The sequence below is a fragment of the Gorilla gorilla genome, chromosome 20, assembly GCF_029281585.2.
Source record: "Gorilla gorilla gorilla isolate KB3781 chromosome 20, NHGRI_mGorGor1-v2.1_pri, whole genome shotgun sequence".
NCBI lineage: Eukaryota > Metazoa > Chordata > Mammalia > Primates > Hominidae > Gorilla > Gorilla gorilla.
Window position 1 is genome coordinate 61,854,138 of NC_073244.2, and position 20,974 is coordinate 61,875,111.

General features: G+C 47.4%; 1 protein-coding gene across 15 annotated transcripts in view; it reads left to right on the forward strand.

The window, feature by feature from the left end:
- Nucleotides 1-20,974, forward strand: part of PLA2G4C (phospholipase A2 group IVC) — a 61,162-nt gene that overhangs the window by 10,169 nt on the left and 30,019 nt on the right. For 9 of the 15 annotated variants that reach the window (XM_055370157.2, XM_055370159.2, XM_055370149.2 and 6 more), the window contains 6 exons: nt 752-941; nt 2,342-2,462; nt 4,999-5,139; nt 10,167-10,220; nt 11,839-11,898; nt 15,471-15,524. In XM_055370157.2, the coding sequence (XP_055226132.1) occupies nt 752-941; nt 2,342-2,462; nt 4,999-5,139; nt 10,167-10,220; nt 11,839-11,898; nt 15,471-15,524 (620 nt within the window). The remainder of the gene's footprint in view (nt 1-751; nt 942-2,341; nt 2,463-4,998; nt 5,140-10,166; nt 10,221-11,838; nt 11,899-15,470; nt 15,525-20,974) is intronic. The other 6 variants (XM_055370151.2, XM_055370158.2, XM_055370144.2 and 3 more) reach the window with 1 other exon arrangement.

Consider the following 20,974-nt stretch of genomic DNA (forward strand, 5'->3'; position numbering starts at 1 on the left):
TTTTTTTTTAGATGGAGTCACGCTCTGTCGCCCAGGCTGGAGTGCAGTGGCACAATCTCAGCTCACTGCAACCTCCGCCTCTCGGGTTCAAGCGATTCCTCTGCTTCAGCCTCCTGAGCAGCTGGGACCACAGGCGTGTGCCACCATGCCTGGCTAATTTTTGTCTTTTTAGTAGAGACAGGGTTTCCTGAGTATCTTGCACTAGAGGTACCCACCACCATGCATGCCACCACGCCTGGCTAATTTTTTTGTATTTTTAGTGGAGACAGGGTTTCACCATGTTGGCCAGGCTGGTCTCGAACTCCTGACCTCAGGCAATCCTCCCGCCTCGTCCTCCCAAAGTGCTGGGATTACATGCATGAACCACCACACCTGGCCCCGTTCATTGATTTTCTAGGATTATGTGAGTTAATAGGTATAAAAGACTAAAGACAGTTTGTTGCTGTCACATATAAACCTTTAATAAGTGCTGGCTGCAAAAAACATTTGACTCTGATGAGGCCTTTCTCCCATCATGCTCTCATTTTCCTGCCTGTGAAATGGAAGGATTGTCCCAGATGATTTTGAGTACTCCTTCGAACTTGATCGTTCTGCAGTTGTATTTATTTAATGGAAATTTTCCGTTTCCTCTGTGTGTCGCCCTCTCCATGAGGCAGGTGTTCCTGCGAAGCACCTCCTTGCACACATCCTTCCCCGGTCTTCATCGTCCACACTTAAAATGCCCAATTCACTCTCTCCCACTGTCCTCCAGGGCAATATCTTCTCTCTACACCAACGATGGTGACATGGAAGCTCTCGAGGCTGACCTGAAACATCGATTTACCCGACAGGAGTGGGACGTGGCTAAGAGCCTACAGAAAACCATCCAAGCAGCGAGGTCTGAGAATTACTCTCTGACCGACTTCTGGGCCTACATGGTTATCTCTAAGCAAACCAGAGAAGTAAGTCATTCCCAGCTGGGGACCTGGGGTGGGGGTAGGAGCAAGGGGTCTCAGGGTGTGGGGTTACCAAAGATGCTGACCAGCACCACCTTTTAAGTCCTTCAGGATTTTCAAGTCATCAAAATCTGGGCACTTCGGTTGATGCCTCAAAACTAAAGTATATCAGGATTACTGTGGTTGCAAGTGACAGAAATTGACTCTGATTCGTTTATGCAACAAATAAAGTGATATGATTTACTAGAAAGATACACAGACATCCAGGGCAAGAAGAACAATGAGGACTTATGATGGAATAAGGCAGAAATAGGATAAGTGTCAGACCCAAGACAACTTTCCTCTCCATCTCTGCTTGGCCATTTGATGTCTTGAATTCACTATTTTATTTTATTTCATTTTATTTTTGAGACAGGGTCTTGCTCTGTCACCCAGGCTGGAGTGCAGTGGCGAGATCACGGCTCACTGCAGCTTCGACCTCCTGGGCTCAAGCAATCCTCTTGCCTCAGCCTTTTGAGTAAGCTGGGGCAACAGGCATGCACCATCGTGCCTGGCTAATTTTTAATTATTTTTTTTTTTTGTAGAGACAGGGATCTTGCTATATTGCCCAGGCTGGTCTCAAACTCCTGAGCTCAAGCAATCCTCCAACTACTGGGTTCAAGTGATCCTCCTGTCTCAGCCTCCCGAAGTGCTGGGATTACGTGTATGAGCCACTGCATCCAGCCTATCCTAACACTTCGGGTTTTTGTTGTTTTTTGTTTGTTTTGTTTATTCTTGAGACAGGGTTTCACTCTGTCGCCCAGGCTGGAGTGCAGTGGTGCAATCACAGCTCACTGCAGCCTTGACCTCCTGGGCTCAAGCAATCCTCCCAGCTCAGCCTCCCAAGTAGCTGGGACTACAGGCACACACCACTGGGCCCGACAAATTTTTTTTTTTTTTTTTTTTTTTTAAGAGACAGGGTTTTGCTTTTTTGCTCGGGTTGGTCTCCAAACCCTGGGCTCAAGTGATCCTTCTACCTCAGCCTCCCAAAGTGCTGGGATTATGGGTATGAGCCACTGCACCTAGCCTATCCAAGCACTTTGGGTGGCCGAGGCGGGAGGATTGCTTGAAGCCATGAGTTCAAGACCAGCCTGGGCAACATAGCAAGAGCCTGTCTCTATCAAAAAATAAATTAGCCGGGCATGGTGACATGCATCTGTAGTCCCAGCTACTTGGGAGGCTGAGGCGGGTGGATTGCTTGAGCCCAGGAGGTTGAGGCTGCAGTGGCCCATTATTGTACCACTGCACTCCAGCCTGGGTGACAGACTGAGACCCCTCTAAAAAAAAAAATGTGGCCTACGTGCAGAGGTTCCACCCTGTGGGACCCACATGCCTCCCTCACACTGTCTTGGCACCTTCTCCCAAAGCTGCCGGAGTCTCATTTATCCAATATGAAGAAGCCCGTGGAGGAAGGGACACTACCCTACCCGATATTTGCAGCCATTGACAATGACCTGCAACCTTCCTGGCAGGAGGCAAGAGCACCAGGTAAGCAAACATTTAGAGGGAGGGAGAGGTAGTAAGGGATGGAACGGCACGGAGTGGAATGGAAGAATGTTTCCCTGCCCTTCCCTTGGGGAGCCCAGGAAGACGGAAGGGCTCAGGATTGCAGAAAACAGGGTGCTCAGCTTAGACGAGAGAAGAGGGAAGTCCCAGAAGTGACCAGAGGACATGCACTTGCTTTGCATGGATCAAGAAAACCTTTAAGAGGCCAACATGGTGGCTCACGCTTGTAATCCCAGTGCTTTGGGAGGCTGAGGTGGGAGGATCGCCTGAAACCAGAAGTTGGAGACCACCCTGGGCAACATAGTGAGATCCCATCTCAAAACAACAACATTAAAAAATGAAACAAAACAAAAAAACACAATAAATTAGCCAAGCATGGTGGCAGGAACCTGAAGAATCTACCCAGGAGACTAGGGCAGGAGGATCACTGGAGCCCAGGAATTCAAGGCTTCGGTGAGCTGTGATTGCACCATTGCACTACAGCCTGAGTGACAAAGTGAGACCCTGTCCCCCCAAAAAGAAGAAAGAAAAAAGAAAACAGAGGAGAGGAGGGACAAAAGAAAAAAAGGGGCCGGGCGCGGTGGCTCACGCCTGTAATCCCAGCACTTTGGGAGGCCGAGGCGGGTGGATCACGAGGTCAGGAGATCAAGACCATCCTGGCTAACACAGTGAAACCCCGTCTCTACTAAAAATACAAAAAATTATCTGGGCGTGGCGGCGGGCGCCTGTAGTCCCAGCTGCTCGGGAGGCTGAGGCAGGAGAATGGCATGAACCCGGGAGGCGGAGGTTACAGTGAGCTGAGATCACGCCACAGCACTCCAGCCTGGGCGACAGAGGAAGACTCCGTCTCAAAAAAAAAAAAAAAAAAAGAAGAAGAAAAAAGAAAAAAAGGAAAGAAAACTGTAATAAGGGATGTTTGAAGGATGGCGGGGTGGGTGGGTGGGGCTGTCTCTCACTTTTTTTTTTTTGAGACGGAGTTTCTCTCTTGCTGCCCAGGTTAGAGTGCAATGGCACGATCTCGGCTCACCACAACCTCCGCCTCCCAGGTTCAAGCGATTCTCCTGCCTCAGCCTCCCGAGTAGCTGGGATTACAGGCATGCGCCATCACGCCCAGCGAATTTTGTATTTTTAGTAGAGACGTGGTTTCTCCCTGTTGGTCAGGCTGGTCTCGAACTCCTGACCTCAGGTGATCCACCCGCCTCGGCCTCCCAAAGTGCTGGGATTACAGGCGTGAGTCACCGCACCCGGCTGTCTCTCACTTTTTAGATGTCTTCCTTCTCCATAGGTCCAATTATCACCCAAATGCTGGCAGCTCTCCAGACATTCCAGTTTCTCTTTTGAGCTCATCTCTCTCCTGAGATCCAGACCTCCTTACCCTATTTCCTAAGCATAAAATGCACTCACTTGTTCAGCAACTGTGTCCTGGTAAGTTCTTACGATACATCAGGCAATGTTACCAGTTACCTGTGGTTGGGCGTCTCCTGGCATCTCAAGGCTCAGAAGCCCCCACTGTGAATGGTGTTTGTCTGTTTGTTTGTTTGAGACAGAGTTTTGCTCTTGTTGCCCAGGCTGGAGTGTAATGGCACGATCTTGGCTCACTGCAACCTCTGCCTCCCGGGTTCAAGTGATTCTCCTGCCTCAGCCTCCCAAGTAGCTGGGATTATAGGCATGCGCCACCACGCCTGGCTAATTTTTGTATTTTTAGTAGAGATGGGGTCTCACCATGTTAATCAGGCTGGTCTTGAACTCCTGACCTTAGGTGATCCACCCACCTCCGCCTCCCAAAGTGCTGGGATTACAGATATGAGCCACCGCGCCCGGCCATGAATGTTTTATCTCTCTCCTCGGTGTGGATCCTTGTGCTGTTTTCTCACCAGAGCAGATACAGCTGACTCCGTCCTTTCCATAAGCCCCACAAATTCAGTCATTCCCAGACCTAGAAATCACCCCCTCCTCATTTTCATCCTTTCTGCTCTTCTACATCACCCCCAGACCAGGTCTCCCAGTCTCCTGGGAGACTCTTGTAATTAGTTCCTCACTGTCCCGCCTATCCCAAGCTGTCCACCTCCTTCCCTGGTTACCTGATGGAAGTTTCCAGGATGAAAATCTGATGTCATTTTCTTCCCTGGAATATTCTAATGACTCACATTGGAATCATGCATTAGATTTATGCCCACAGACAATCCTCCATGCAATCGTGTGGCTACACTCTTCCTTTGCACTCCAGGATTCCATGGAGTTGCAGCCACAATGAGATGGAAGAGAGAGGCAGGGCTGAGGGTTCAAGCTCTGGAAAATATTGGAAACAGGCTGCTGTGGAAATTATGAGCTGCCACCAGCAGCGTAAAGACTCAGGTCTGAGGATGAGATCCCCAGTGGTTTCTGATACCACACAGTCCATCTCTTAACATTCTCCTGTCATGGTTGTAATTCCTCATTAATAGATTTCTTTTTCCTGCACACCGCTACATTCCAGGTTCTGTGCTGGGACTCACTTGCCCTTGTATTTCCTCTGCAGAGACCTGGTTCGAGTTCACCCCTCACCACACTGGCTTCCCTGCACTGGGGGCCTATGTTTCCATAACCCACTTCGGAAGCAAATTCAAGAAGGGAAGACTGGTCAGAACTCACCCTGAGAGAGACCTGACTTTCCTGAGAGGTCAGCGCTGGGGTTAGAGGGGATTAAAAGGGGGTGGGAAGTGGAGGAGAGGCAAGAATTTTCCTTCTGAGGGTCTAGTTTGCCCAGCTCTTAAATTTCTTGGGGGAAAGAAAAGGACTTGGTAGGCTTCCAGAAAGAGGAATGGTGTGTTCCTTCTGCTGAGTCTTCAGTGTCTCTCAAATGTCTCCTTAATGCGGCAGATACGTGATATCCTATCAAACAATCCAGGAGAGGGAGCTTAATAGAGGGGCTCAAGTCCAGGGCTGTGGCTTCCAACAAGCAGATTCAGAATGTGTTTGGGATTACATGGTGCTTTGGGAGGCTGACCTGGGAGGATCCCTTGAGACTGGGAGTTTGAGACCAACCTCGGCAACATAGCAACACTGTGTCTCTACACAAGATTTAAAAATTAGCCAGGCATTGTGGCATGTGCCTGTGGTCCCAGCTACTCAGGAGGCTGAGGCAGTGGAAGGATCACTTCAGCATGGGAGTTCAAGGCTGCAGTGAGTTATGATCGCCCCACTGCACTCCAGCCTGGATGACAGAGAAAGATCTTGTCTCAAAACAAACAAACAAACAAACAAAAAACTAGAATGTGTTTTGGGCACCAGCAAAGCAAGGGGCATACAATTTTTTTTAAATAGGGTATTTCCAGAAAAAATTACAACAAAAACCAAAAACAAAACAGTCATAGTGAGTAAAATCAGAACTTGATTAAATGTCCTTGACTGTAGCTTACACACTAGTATCACTTTTAGTTGTGGCTTCATAATCTTCTCAGCATTCAGGGTCTGAAGGCGTTACCCTGCTGGTCAGACAGCTCCCCTACATAGGACCAACCATGCCAGCTTGAGAAAGTCATTAATGTTACCTGAGCCTCGTTTTTCTCATAGGGAAAGTACTTACCTCAAAATGTGGGTGTGAGAGTTAGGTATGATCCACAAATAAAACACTCAGCCCAGTGCCCAGCACATGGTAGGAATTTAAGGATGGTTGAATCTCCATGATTTTAGCATACACTTTTGAGACACACTAGGAGCCTGATACTATTTTAAATGCAGGGGATTCAGTCATGAGCAGGACAGTGAAGGCTCATTCCCTAATGAAGTTTGCACTCCAGGGAAGGAGATGATGAATGAACACACACAAAAATAAGTATGTATTATAATGTCAGATCATAGTAAATGCTATCTTGAAAAATAATTCATGGTAAGGGACTGGAGAGTGACTACAGTATTATTTTTAATTGGTGGTCAGAGCTTCTGACAGGAGACGGCCTTTGAGCATGGACCTGATGAAAAGTGAAGCCATGCAGATATCTTAGAGGAAAAGCATCATGGACAGAGGGAAGAGCAAATACAGAGACCCTGTATTAGTCCATTTTCATACTACTATAAAGATACTACCCGAGACTGGGTAATTTGTAGACAAAGGAGGTTTAATTGACTCACAGTTTCACATGGCTGGGGAGGCCTCAGGAAACTTACAATCATGGCAGAAGGTGAAGGGGAAGCAAGAACCTTCTTCACATGGTGGCAGGAGAGAGAAGAGTAAGCCAAAGAAGAGCTACCCAACACTTATCAAACCATCAGATCTTGTGAGAACTCACTCGCTATCATGAGTACAGCATGGGGGGAACTGCCCCCATGATCTGATTACCTCCCACCAGGTCTCTCCCTCAACATCTGGGGATTACAACTCAAGAGATTTGGGTGGGGACATAAAGCTTAACCATATCAGACCCTAAGCCAGGACCATGCTTGTCTTACTCTAGAACCAATAAGAAGACCAGTGAGGCTGGAGCCTCCTGAATGAGGCTGAGAGAGAGGGCTGGAGAGGTAGGCAGGGTCCAGATCATATGGGACCCTGAAGGACACAGATGAAGTTTAGTTTGGATTCCAAGTGCGATGGGAGAGCCAGGGAGGCAGTTTAATTAGGGTGGTGACCGATTCAGTTTATATTGTAAAAGATCTCACTGTCTCTCTCTCTCTCTGAGCATGGATTAGGGGTGGGTGTGTAAACTTAGAAGTTGGGAGCAGTTGAGAAGCTAATGGTCCTGGTGACAGATAATGGCAGTTTAAGGTTGGGTACCAGAATGGATATGGGAGGGAAGTGGATGGACTCTGGAAACCTGGAGATGGATGAAGAAGAATTACACCTGGATTGGATGTGGAGAGTAAGGAGAATCAGAGATGACATCAAAGGTTCCAGCTTCTGCAACCTGGTAGATGGAGGGGTGTTCTCAGGGGAGGAGAACGAGGTAGGATGAAGGGGATCTTCCCCTTTTCTCTGGTCTGGACAGACGGGGTCCTTCACATTGCCAAGCCTGGCTCCTGTCTCCTGTCCCCACCATCTCTTTGCTAAATCTGGTCTTGGGCATCAGAGATTCTGAAATTGTCACTCCCAGGTACTCCCTATAACATTATTATTTCCTTAGATGTATGTATCACCTACTGAAGGGATTCTGTACGTGTATTTTATCCCTCCCCTCACACACCAGGGTGCTTTTTATTTATTATTATAAAATAAACATAACATAAAATTTGCCATTTTAACCATTTTAAAGTGTCAAGTACAGTGGTATAAATACAATACATTCCTAATGTTGTGCAACCATCACTGGCATCCATTTCCATAACACTTTTCATCTTGTAAAACTGGAACTCTACGCCCATTGACTACTAAGTCCCTGTCACCCCCTCCCTTAGCCCCTGACAACCACAATGCTACCTTCTGCCTCTATGATTTTGACTACTCTGAGTATGACATGTAAATGGAATCATGCAGTGTTTGTCTTTTTGTGTCTGTCTGATTTCACTGAGGAAAATGACTTCGAAGTTCATCCATGTTGTACCATGTGTCTGAATTTCCTTTCTTTTTATGGCTGAATCATATTCCATTGTACGAATATACCACATTTTGCTGATCAATTCATCCATCGATGGACACATGGATTGCTTTCACCTTTTGGCTGTTGTGAAGGAAGCTGCCATGCACATGGGTCTATGAATATCTCTTTGAGACCCTGCTTTCAATTCTTTTGGGTATATACTCAGAGGTAGAATTGCTGGATCATGTATGTGGTAATTCTACTTTTAAAATTTTGAGGCCAGGTGTGGTGGCTAATGCCTGTAATCCCAGCACTTTGGGAGGCCGAGGCGGGTGGATCACCTGAGGTCGGGAGTTGGAGACCAGCCTGACCAGCATGGTGAAACCCCATCTCTACAAAAAATACAAAATTAGCCGGGCATGGTGGTGCATGCCTGTAATTCCAGTTACTCGGGAGGCTGAGGCAGGAGAATCGCTTGATCCCGAGAGGCGGAGGTTGCAGTGAGCGGAGATGGCGCCATCGCGCTCCAGCCTGGGCTGTCTCAAAAAAAAAAATTTTTTTTTTTGAGGAACGACCATACCATTTTCCACAGTGGCTGTACCATTTTATATTCTGCCCAATGGTGTCCCAGGGTTCCAATTTCTCCACATCCTCATCAACACTTATTGTTTTCTGGAGTTTTTTGGATACCAGCCATCCTAATGGGTGTGTCTTTTTTTTTTTTTTTTTGAGATGGAGTCTCACTCTGTCGCCCAGGCTGGAGTGCAGTGGTGTGATCTCTGCTCACTGCAACCTCCCAGGTTCAAGTTATTCCCCTGCCTCAGCCTCCCAAGTAGCTGGGACTATAGGTGCACACCACTAGGCCTGGCTAATTTTTGTATTTTTTAGTAGAGATAGGGTTTCACCATGTTAGCCAGGCTGATTTTAAACTCCTGACTTCAATTGATCCGCCCACCTCAGTCTCCCAAAGTGTTAGCATTACAGGCGTGAGCCACCGTGCCTGGCTGATTATTCATTTTTTATGTCTCCCTGTATCATATACAAATGTGTTTGGCTAAAAGTCACTAACCAACCACAGTGCCCCGAGGAAATGTGGGATTAATTTTCTTACAAAAGAAAAAGACAGACCGGGCACCGTGACTCACAGCTGAAATCCCAGCACTGTGGGAGGCCGAGGTGGGCAGATCACTTGAGGTCAAGAGTTCAAGACTAGACGGGCCAACATGGTGAAACCCCGTCTCTACTAAAAAAATACAAAAATTAGCAGGGCGTGGTGGCGCATGCCTGTAATCCCAGCTAGTCGGGAGGCTGAAGCAGGAGAATCACTTGAATATGGGAGGCGGAGGTTGCAGTGAGCCGAGATCACACCACTGCACTCCAGCCTGGGCAACAGAATGAGATCCCATCTCAAAATAAATAAATAATACAAAGATAGGTGGCTGGTGACATTGGTTTAGCTGTGCAACATTAAGCAGAAGGACCCAGGTTTATTCTAGATTTCTGCTCCTCCATCCTTAGCATATTAAGTCACCCTCATGCTGAACTCCACACCACGGGATGGCTGCTGCATCCAATGAAGCTGCAACTTTTTTTTTTTTTTTTTTTTTTGAAGTCAGGGTCTCTCTCTGTCACTCAAGCTGCCATGCAAAAGCACAGTCATAGCCCAATACAGGTCTTGAACTCCTGGCCTCAAGCGATCTTCCTGCCTCAGCCTCCCAAGTAGCTGAGACTAGAGTTGCATGCCACCATACCTGGCCTGCTCCTTCTGAGAAGGAGCACAAGCACTTTGCAGAAGTCCCCCCAGCAGTGTGCATGGACCAGAGCTTGACCTTCCCGTAGCTGCAAGGGAGGCTGGGAAATATTTGCCCTTCCTGCCTGTGTGCTGAGAAGGGTTGGCATGGACGGGAGCTTGAAATGGCCTTGGGGTAGCCAGTCTGCAGTGCCCGGCTGGCTCCAGCCGTAGAAGGTTCGTGAGGACAAGGACCTTATCTGTCTTGTTTACTGCTCTATTCCAACAGCCAGAAGAGTGCCGGGTGCCCACTAATTGCTTCATAAATATTTATGAAATGGAAGAATGATCTTTCTTCCTGCTGCAGATCCCTGTAGTGCTTTATGCCAGTCTGCTGGTGCTTTGAATATCAAGCATGACAGTCACGTGATGGAGAATGTTTGAATTTTATTGCTCTTTTCTTGGCAGGTTTATGGGGAAGTGCTCTTGGTAACACTGAAGTCATTAGGGAATACATTTTTGGTGAGTATTTGGGGAACAGAAAGGTCAAAGCCTAGAGATATTTTATGCAAGGAGATTCACAGTACTTTTCCTACTCATGGCAGAAGAGAGACCTGTGTGTAATTGTTCTAGCAACTGCTTTTCCTGACATTTATTCTCATATAATTGGGCAGCCAGGATGACCACAGAGTGGATGAGAGTACAGACTCCCTTGGAAGGAATGTTGCCCTGGTACATGTAAGCTTTGTGACCTCTGAAAAGTTACCTAACCTCTCTGTGCCTCGGTTTCTGCCTCTGTGCCATGTGGGTGATAATAACAGTAGTTATGAATATTTGATGAGTTAATTCATTGAAAGCTCGTAGGACAGTGCCTGGTAGATAACGGCACTCAGTAAACATTAGCAATCATTACCTGGTCCCTCATTTAACATTTAACCCCTTTAATACCCTAAGAGGCAGACGCTTTTGTCCCTTCCATTTTGCTGAGATCCACCAAGTCGTGGGAAGGATACGTGACTCACCCACACTGCTGGTCAGTGAGTGCAGACGCGGGGATCTATAGGAGAACTGGATTGTGGATCTCTAGGGGAATAGTGTGGTGGTTCTGATCCAAAGCCTGTCTGCCTGGATCCACATCCTGGCTCTGCTTCTCCTGCACTGCTCACTCTGGAAAGCTGCTTAAATTCTCTGTGACCCAATTTCCCCTTCCTAAAATGGAGACAATAGTACGTAGTCGCAGTCTTGTATATTTGATGTGGGGTTTAAATGACCTCATGTATGTAAAATGCTTAGAGCCAAGCCTGACAGATGGGAGTGTTTCATTATATGTTAATCTTATTTTGAGGATCATTACTGAGTTCACACCCTAAACCACTCGTCATTCATTTAATGTATATTCACGGGACCTCCTGTGTGCCAGGCACTGTCCTAGTTCTTACACTTTGACTTTTTTTGTTGTTTGTTTTTTTGAGACAGAGTTTTGCTCTGTTGCCCAGGCTGGAGTGCAGTGGTGTGATCTCAGTTCACTGCAACCTCCACCTCCCAGGCTTAAGCAACTCTCCTCCCGAGTAACTGGGACTACAGGCGTGCGCCACCATGCCTGGCTAATTTTTGTATTTTTGGTAGAGACAGGATTTCACCATGTTGGCCAGGCTGGTCTTGAACTCCTGACCTCAAGTGATTCACTGCCTCAGCCTCCCAGTGTGCTAGGATTACAGGTGTAAACCACCATGCCCGGGCTGATGTTGTTCTTTGACATTGGTGTTCACCATAGCTTGGTTAAAAACAAACCTAAAAAGGGAATCTATCTATATCCAACCTCCAAATGGCTGACTAAAGGTGTGAGATGGGTCTGAGTGTTACTTCTCCAGTGGGTCTGCTAAGCTTTCTCTCTAAAAAACAAAAACAAAATTCCTGATATGTAGTGTTTGCCAATTCCTGTGGTGTAAATGTTCCCACCGTGGCCAACTTCAGGCTACCAACATGAGGTCACTGAGCACAGAGTTGGAAGAGAGGTGCAAAATTGGCTCTAGAGAGCCATTGGCTGCCATTGGAGCCCATGGCTGCCATTTCTATTAATGAAATATCCCTGCAGGTCATCTGTATGTTTTATATTATAACTAGGGACTTTGTTGTACAGATAAACATTCCTCCTGCTTCTACTCTTTTGCAGACCAGTTAAGGAATCTGACCCTGAAAGGTAAGCATCCTACTTCGTCATGAATCCCTGATGATAATGGGGACCGCACACTTGCTTGAGGCCAGCCATTGTCCTAGGAACATTACATGTATGATTCATTTGGTGCCCATTTGAATTCTTTATCTGGTATTTCAAAGATTTCATCTTGATTTGGATCTATTGCTGGAGAGGTAGTGTGATCTTTTGGGGGTGCTATAGAACCATGTTTTGTCATATTACCAAAGTTACTTTTCTGATTCCTTCTCATTTGAGTAGACTATTTCTTTTAATTATTCTTGAATTTATGTTGGATTTGACTGTGTTTTTTTTTTCTTTTTTCCGCTTAAGGATGTGACTTTAATGTCCCTAGCTAATTATAGCCTAATTTGGTCCTTGGTGCTTTCAGGGGTGAAGACTGTAAGAGTTCCTTGGATATAGGGAGTCTTCGTGTGATGGCTTTCTCATATGCTGGTTGTAGAAGCGATGTGCTCACTGTGTGAGCAAGTTCACTGTTGCCTACAGGGCTGGAATGGTAGAAGTCTCTTGAAGCTTAACTCATTCCCCACAAGGCATGCAATTTTTTCCCCAGTATTTTATTGACTGTTTTGATGGTTCAGGCTTCAGGTCTGTAGGGGAGTGCATAGGAAGTGACTGTGGCCAAAACATGTGAGTAAATGCAACACCCAATGGTGAGCAAAGGTCCCAGCCTTGACAGAGGTGGCCGGAGGAGCTCTCAGTGAGTTGCATCGAGATTTCTTTTTTTTTTTTTGAGACAGAGTTTGGCTCTTGTTGCCCAGGCTGGAGTACAATGGCATGATCTCAGCTTACCCCACAACCTCCGCCTCCCAGGTTCAAGGAATTCTCCTGCCGCAGCCTCCTGAGTAGCTGGGATTACAGGCACTTGCCACCATGCCCAGCTAATTTTGTATTTTTAGTAGAGATGGGGTTTCTCAATGTTGGTCAGGCTGGTTTTGATCTCCTGACCTCAGGTGATCCGCCCACCTCGACCTCCCAAAGTGCTGGGATTACAGGCGTGAGCCACCATGCCTGGCTGTGCACCGTGGTCTTATCAGGCAGAAGGGTTGGAGCCACCTCAGCTCCCCTGCCAGGTCAGCCAGAAAGCCATCCTTCTCTCAGACACACTCGTGATCCAGTGCTCCAGCTATTCAGATCAGACGGGCACCTCTTTTCATCTGTAGGAATGTTGGTGTTCCAAGTAGAGAGGAACTGTGAATCTGTCTCTTGTGCAAGCCTAAACCTAGAGGGGCTCCTCCTGCGGGGATGCAGTCACCCTGATGTGTTCCAGAAAGGCTGTCTATAGTTGTACCCATGCTGAGCTCCCATGGGAGAAACCCCAACTGTGCCTGTGGCAATGGAAGAGAGGGGAAAGACATCCCCTTATCCAAGACCCTTCATGCACACCAGGGCTGTCTGATGGTTGGGTTAGAGCTGTGGGCTTTCCGTGCTGAGCCCAGCACTGAAACTGTGTCCCTGCTGAAAGAAACTTCCCACCAGCAGAAAGATCTGATTTTCAAGTCCTGCTGTCCAGATTCTTTTGTCCCATGGGGTGTTCCCTTGATGTGGTGCACTCCCCATTCCCCTGGGATAGGAGTCACTGAGCACCAGACTACAGTGAGTGTTATTGTTCCTCTGGGTCTAGCCACCCAGTGAAGCTGCCACACTTCAGGCTGGTTCTTGGGAATGTCTCCAAGGAATCCGGTAATGTCACCCGTCCTCGAGACTCCCAGCAATGGGAAGCAGCACCAGCTCTAATGGGGGTGGCAGGAGAGAGACACAGGCTCTGTGAGATTCCTTGCTTATAGACAGCCTTAGTATGTTGGCTTCCTTGAATGCTAGTTATAGTAGTAATGAACTGATCATGTGGACAGACTCAGGACCTCCTGGTTAGCCAGAGTGGTGCACGCAGTAGTGATAGCTGAGGACATGGAGCCATTTTCTCCTTCCTGGGCCCAGTGTTATCCTACCAGGAGATGCTGTCATGGACTGTGTTGGTTGGCCTCCACCCAGCAGGTGGAGCACCAGCTGCAGGAGTAGCAGTGGGATATTCACTTGCCCTATGTTGCCCAGGGTGGCTACTCTTGTTTCTCAGGCAATGGGCAGAGCCATAGAGTTCCCAAAAGTTTCCGTCCTTTGTATTAAAGCCACCAGGGTGGGTGGCAGGGCAAAGCCAGGTGTGGGCTGGGTCAGGCAGTTTTGTACTCTAACTCTCCCTGTGCAGGGCAAGCAGCAGCTCCTGTGGGTATCAGGGGGTTGGGGTGGTTTTCAGACCCATGTGCTGATCATCCAGAGAGGAATGTTTCTGCCTCTGCTGCACAGAAGAGTTTGTGCAGGGAGTGGGGAGTGGCAGGTGGCAGTAAGCCCCACGTGGATCCCACACACTTGGCGAGGCAGATCCCCTCCCACCCTGTTCCACTGGCAGTGGTGAGCTAAGTTCCAGGCAGCCTGTGCTCAGAACTTGCAAATGCCCCCAAGTCATAAGCTTTCCCTGCAGAGATAGCAACCACTGCTCTCAGGCCATGCCCCTCCCCATCTATCCCACCTAGCCATGTGCTAGGGTCCTGCACACGTGTTTGCAGCTTGCTTTTCATTCACCCCATGTGGGTGGAGAAGTTCACCTCCACCCACAGTTATCTCATGAAACCCAGCTGGGGGCTTCTTTCAACCTGCGACCACCCACCTGAACTTTTTGGCTGACCACTGCAGGGTGCCCTGTGAGGAACAATAAGGAATGGCTTCCCTGGGTCCATACTGGGATCTGGGAGGGCATGCAGGGTTCTTCCCACAGCTCCTACTTATATTCCATGAACCTTCCCAAGTCATATCCTGCACTGAATAGGGTTAAGGCCTTACCGCAGAGACTGGACTTTCAGGCTCCCTGGTGTGGTGGGGGCGTGTGTCCTGCAAACAGTCTTTCCCCATCTCACACCCTGGGGACTCGCAGCCCTTCACTTGAGTCACAGTATAGGCTGCAGCCCGTCACTTCCTTCAAAGGAACTGTGGATTCCTTCAGATTTCCTGTCTAATTCCTGAATCACTTCTTGAAAAAAAAGTTCACAGTGTGAATCTCTACACAGTGTTTTGTCCTTCCAAGTGGGAGGGGTATGCCAGCAATGCCTCTAATCCAACATGTTTGCTGTCCTGCTCTTTCATAGTAGGACAGCTAGGACTTTCCAGAAGTGCCCCCATAAATCTGCATGGGCCAGAGCTTGACCTCCCCCTAGCTGCAAGGGAGGCTGGGAAATATTTGCCCTTCCTGCCTGTGGGCTGAGAAACGTTGGCATGGAAGGGAGCTTGAAATGGCCTTGGGGTAGCCAATCTACAGTGCCCGGCTGGCTCCACCCATAGAAGGTTCCTGAGGACAAATCTGTCTTGTTTACTGCTCTATTCCAACAGCCAGAAGAGTGCCGGGTGCCCACTAATTGCTTCATAAATATTTATGGAATGGAAGAATGATCTTTCTTCCTGCTGCAGATCCCTGCAGTGCTTTATGCCAGTCTGCTGGTGCTTTGAATATCAAGCATGACAGTCACGTGATGGAGAATGTTTGAATTTTATTGCTCTTTTCTTGGCAGGTTTATGGAGAAGGGCTGTTGCTAATGCTAAAAGCACTGGATGCCTTATTTTTGGTGAGTATTTGGGGAACAGAAAGGTCAAAGCCTAGAGATATTTTATGCAAGGAGATTCACAGTACTTTTCCTGCATGTGGCAGAAAAGAGGCCTGTGTATAATGGTTCTAACAACCACATTTCCTGACATTTATTCTCATACACTGAACATTGATTATGGGCAGCCAGGAAGACCACAGAGTGGATGAGAGTACAGACCCCCTTGGAAGGAATGTTGCTGTGGTACATGTGAGCTTTGTGACCTCTGAAAAGTTACCTAACCTCTCTGTGCCTCAGTTTCTGCCTCTGTGCCATGTGGGTGATAATAATAGTAGTTATGAGGATTAAATGAGTTAATTCATCAAAAGCACATAGGACAGTGTCTGGTAGATAAAGGCACTCAGTAAACATTAGCAATCTGGCTGGATGCAGTGGCTGACACCCATAATCGCAACATTTGGGAGGCTAAGGCGGGCGGATCACTTGAGGCCAGGAGTTCAGGTTTCTGATCCTGGCCAACAGGTGTGTGGAGCTGGTGCCTGCTACTTCCAGGCCTGGCTACAAAAGGCCTTCTGTGGCTCTCCAGCTCTCTCCTCTCATGGAACAGACAAGGAGACCTTGTGCCAAGAGGAGAAGCTCTTAAACCCAGGAGGCGGAGGTTGCAGTGAGCTGAGATCACACCATTGCACTCCAGCCTGGGCAACAAGATGCAAGCAGCTTGGCCCGGCGCAGTGGCTCATGCCTGTAATCCCAGCACTTTGGGAGGCCCAGGCGGACAGATCACTTGAGGTCAGGGGTTCGAGTGCAAGCTGGGTAACATGGTGAAAATGCGTCTCTACTAAAAATACAAAAATTAGCCAAGTATGGTGGCGCACGCCTGTGATCCCAGCTACTCAGGAGGTTGAGGCACCAGAATCACTTGAAACCAGGAGGCAAAGGCTGCAGTGAGCTAAGATCACACCACTGCAGTCCAGTCTGGGCAACAGAGCAAGACTCCATCACACACACACACACACACACACACACACACGCACACACACACACACACACACACACACAAATTGGCATTCATTACCTGTTCATCATTTAACCTTTTGAATGACCTGAAGAAGTGGATGCTGTTGTCCCCTCCGTTTTGCTGAGAGCCACCGGGTCATGGGAAGGATGCGTGACTCACCTATGTAACTGGTTGGTGAGTGCAGACACAGGGATCTATAGGGGAATCGTGTGGTGGTTCTGATCCAAAGCCTGTCTGCCTGAATCCACATCCCAGCTCCGCCTCTCATGCGTTAGTGACCCTAGAAAGCTGCTTAAATTCTCTGTGAAAAAAATTAAAAAATAAAGAAATGAGGGGCCGGGCGCAGTGGCTCACACCTGTAATCTCAGCACTTTGGGAGGCTGAGGTGGGCAGATCACCTGAGGTCGGGAATTTGAGACCAGCCTGACTAACATGGAGAAACCCCATCTCTACTAAAAATACAAAATTAGCCGGGCGTGGTGGCTCATGCCTGTAATCCCAGCTACACGGGAGGCTGAGGCAGGAGAATCGCTTGAACCCAGGAGGTGGAGGTTGCAGTGAGCTGAGATCACACCATTGCACTCCAGCCTGGGCAACAAGAGTGAAACACAGTATCAAAAAAAAAAAAAAAAAAAAAGAAAAAGAAAAAAGAAATGAAACAAACAAAAAAGAAAAGAAAATCAACAACAACAACAAAATTCTCTGTGACCCAATTTCTCCTTTGTAAAATGGAGACAATAGTGCATAGCCCCAATCTTGTATATTTATATCAAATAAATGTAAATATACATCAAATATACAAGATTGGGACTATGTACTATTTGATGTGGGGTTTAAATGACCTCATGTATGTAAAGTACTTAGAGCAAAGCTTGACACATGGGAGTGTCCTCTTAAATGTCAATATTATTTTTATTATGGCTTGTATTGTTAGAAAAAGCAAGCGGTGGCTCACGCCTGTAATCCCAGCACTTTGGGAGGCCGAGGCGGGCGGATCACGAGGTCAGGAGATCGAGACGATCCTGGCTAACACGGTGAAACCCCGTCTCTACTAAAAAATACAAAAAATTAGCCGGGCGTAGTGGCGGGCACCTGCAGTCCCAGCTACTCGGGAGGCTGAGGCAGGAGAATGGCGTGAACCTGGGAGGCAGAGTTTGCGGTGAGCCGAGATCGCACCACTGCACTCCAGTCTGGGCGACAGAGCGAGACTCCGTCTCAAAAAAAAAAAAGAAAAGAAAAAGCAAGCCGGGCACAGTGGCTCACGCCTGTAATCCCAGCACTTTGGGAGGCTGAGGTGGGTGGATCACTTGAGGTCAGGAGTCCGAGACCAGCCTGGCCAACATGGTGAAACCTCGTTTCTACTAAAAATATAAAAATTAACTGGGCGTGGTGGCGGGCGCCTGTAACCCCAGATACTCGGGAGGCTGAAGCAGGAGAATTGCTCGAACCCGGGAGGCAGGGGTTGCAGTGAGCCGAGATCGCACCACTATACTCCAGGCTGGGCAACAGATCGAGACTGTGTCTCAAAAAAAAAAAAAAAGAAAGAAAGAAAGAAAAAGAAAAAAAAGCAGACAAAATTTATTGACAATTCAAAAATTTGAAAAAGATGAAGCAGAAGCTTGACCTAACCGACGTGTATCAGGACTCAGCTTTCTATCGCATTTTCAGCACATGTGGAAAAATTGAATTTTGATTTGGTCTCAAGTAAAAATTTATAACATGTACAATATTTTAATTATAGGGATCAACACTGCTACTATTAGGTAATAATATTTTTAAATATTAAGATTTTTTTGTTTTTTTGAATTTTTACTTCAATAGCTTTTGGGGTACAAGTGGTTTCTGTTACACGATGAATTATGTAGTAGTAAATTCTGAGACTGTAGTCTACCCATCAGTGTATGTTTTAGAGTATGTTGCATTCAATATGTAGTTTTTTGGTTTTGTTTTTTGAGACAGTCTCACTCTGTTGCCCAGGCTGGAGTGCAGTAGCAAGATCTCGTCTCACTGCAACCTCTGTATCCTGGGTTCAAGTGCTTCTCCTGCCTCAGCCTCCCTAGTAGGTGGAATTACAGGCACGTACCACCATGCCCGGCTAATTTTTATATTTTTAGTAGAGATGAGGTTTTGCCATGTTGGTCAGGCTGGTCTCGAACTTCTGAGCTCAAGCAATCTGCCCGCCTCAGCCTCCCAAAATGCTGGGATTACAGGCATGAGCCACCACACCTGGCCCCAATGTGTAGTGTTTTTTTGTTTTTGTTCTTGTTTTTTTGAGATGGAATTTCACTCTTGTTGCCCAGGCTGGAGTGCAATGGAGCGATCTCTGCTCACCGCAACCTCCGCCTCCTGGGTTCAAGCCATTCTCCTGCCTCAACCTCCCGAGTAGCTGGGATTACAGGCATGCACCACCATGCCTGGCTAATTTTGTATTTTTTTGGTACAGACAGGGTTTCTCCATGTTGGTCAGACTGGTCTCGAACTTCTGAGCTCAAGCAATCTGCCCGCCTCAGCCTCCCAAAATGCTGGGATTACAGGCATGAGCCACCACACCTGGCCCCAATGTGTAGTGTTTTTTCGTTTTTGTTCTTGTTTTTTTGAGATGGAATTTCACTCTTGTTGCCCAGGCTGGAGTGCAATGGAGCGATCTCTGCTCACCGCAACCTCCGCCTCCTGGGTTCAAGCCATTCTCCTGCCTCAACCTCCCGAGTAGCTGGGATTACAGGCATGCACCACCATGCCTGGCTAATTTTGTATTTTTTTGGTACAGACAGGGTTTCTCCATGTTGGTCAGACTGGTCTCGAACTCCTGACCTCAGGTGATCCACCTACCTCGGCCTCCCAAAGTGCCGGGATTACAGGCATGACCCACCACTCCTGGCCCCAATGTGTAGTTTTTTATCCCCACCTCCCTACCCTCCTCTTTCTGAATCTCTGAGGTCCGTTATGCCACTCTGTATGCCTTTGCATACCCATAGCTTAGCTCCCACTTATAAGTGAGAACATATGGTTCTTGGTTTTACATTCCTGAGTTACTTCACTTAGAACGATGGCCTCCATCCAAGTTTCTGCAAAAGACATTATTTTATTCTTTTTTATGGCTGAGTCGTATTCCATGGTGTTTATATACCACATATTCTGTATCCACTCATTTGTCAATGGGCACTTAGGTGGGTTCATATCTTTCTTTCTTTCTTTTTTTTTTTTTGAGACAGTCTCACTCTGTCACCCAGGCTGGAGTGCAGTGGCGCGATCTCGGCTCACTGCAAGCTCCGCCTCCCAGGTTCACACCATTCTCCTGGCCCAGCCTCCTAAGTAGCTGGGACTACAGGCACCCACCACTGCGCCCAGCTAATTTTTTTTTTTTTTTTGTATTTTTAGTAGAGACCGGTGTTAGCCAGGATGGTCTCGATCTCCTGACCTCATGATCCACCCGCCTCAGCCTCCCAAAGTGCTGGGATTACAGGCATGAGCCACCATGCTCGGCCGGTTCCATATCTTTCAATTGTGAATTGTGCTGCTATAAACATACATGTGCATGTGTCTTTTTTTTTTTTTTTTTTTTTTGAGGCAGAGTCTCGCTCTGTTGCCCAGGCTGGAATGCAGTGGTGCAATCTCACTGCAACCTCCAACTCGTGGGTTCAAGTGATTCTCCTGCCTCAGCCTCCCAAGTAGCTGGGACTACAGGTGTGCACCACCGCATCCAGCTAATTTTTGTATTTTTAGTAGAGATGGGGTTTCACCATGTTGGCCAGGCTGGTCTTGAACTCCTGACCTCGAGTGATCTGCCCTCCTCGGCCTCCCAAAGTGTTGGGATTACAGGCGTGAGCCACTGCACCCAGCCCACAAGTGTCTTTTTCATATAATGGCTGCCTTTCCTTTGGGTAGATACCCAGTAGTGGGATTGCTGGATCGAACGGTAGATCTACTTTTAGTTCTCCGAGGACTCTCCATACTGTTTTCCATAGAGGTTGTACTAATTTACATTCCCACCAGCAGTGTGTGAGTGTTCCATTTGCACCGCATCCACACCAACGTCTATGGTTTTTTTTGAATTTTTATCAATGGCCATTCTTGTGGGAGTAAGATGGTATCTCATTGTGGCTTTCATTTGCGTTTCTTTAATGATTAGTGATGCTGACCATTTTTTCATATGTTTCTTGGCCACTGGAATATCTTCTTTTGAGAAATGTCTATTCGTATCATTGGGATGCTTTTCGGTGGGATTATTCGTTTTCTTCTTGCTGATTTCTTTGAGTTCCTTATAGGTTCTGTATAATCGTCTTTTGTGGATGCCTAGTTTGCAAATATTTGCTCCCATTCAGTGGGTTGTGTGTTTACTCTGATAATTATTTCCTTTGCTGTACAGAAGCTTTTTAATTTACTCAGGTCCCATATATTTATTTATTTTTGAGACGGAGTCTCACTCCATCACCCAGGCTTCAGTGCAGCAGCA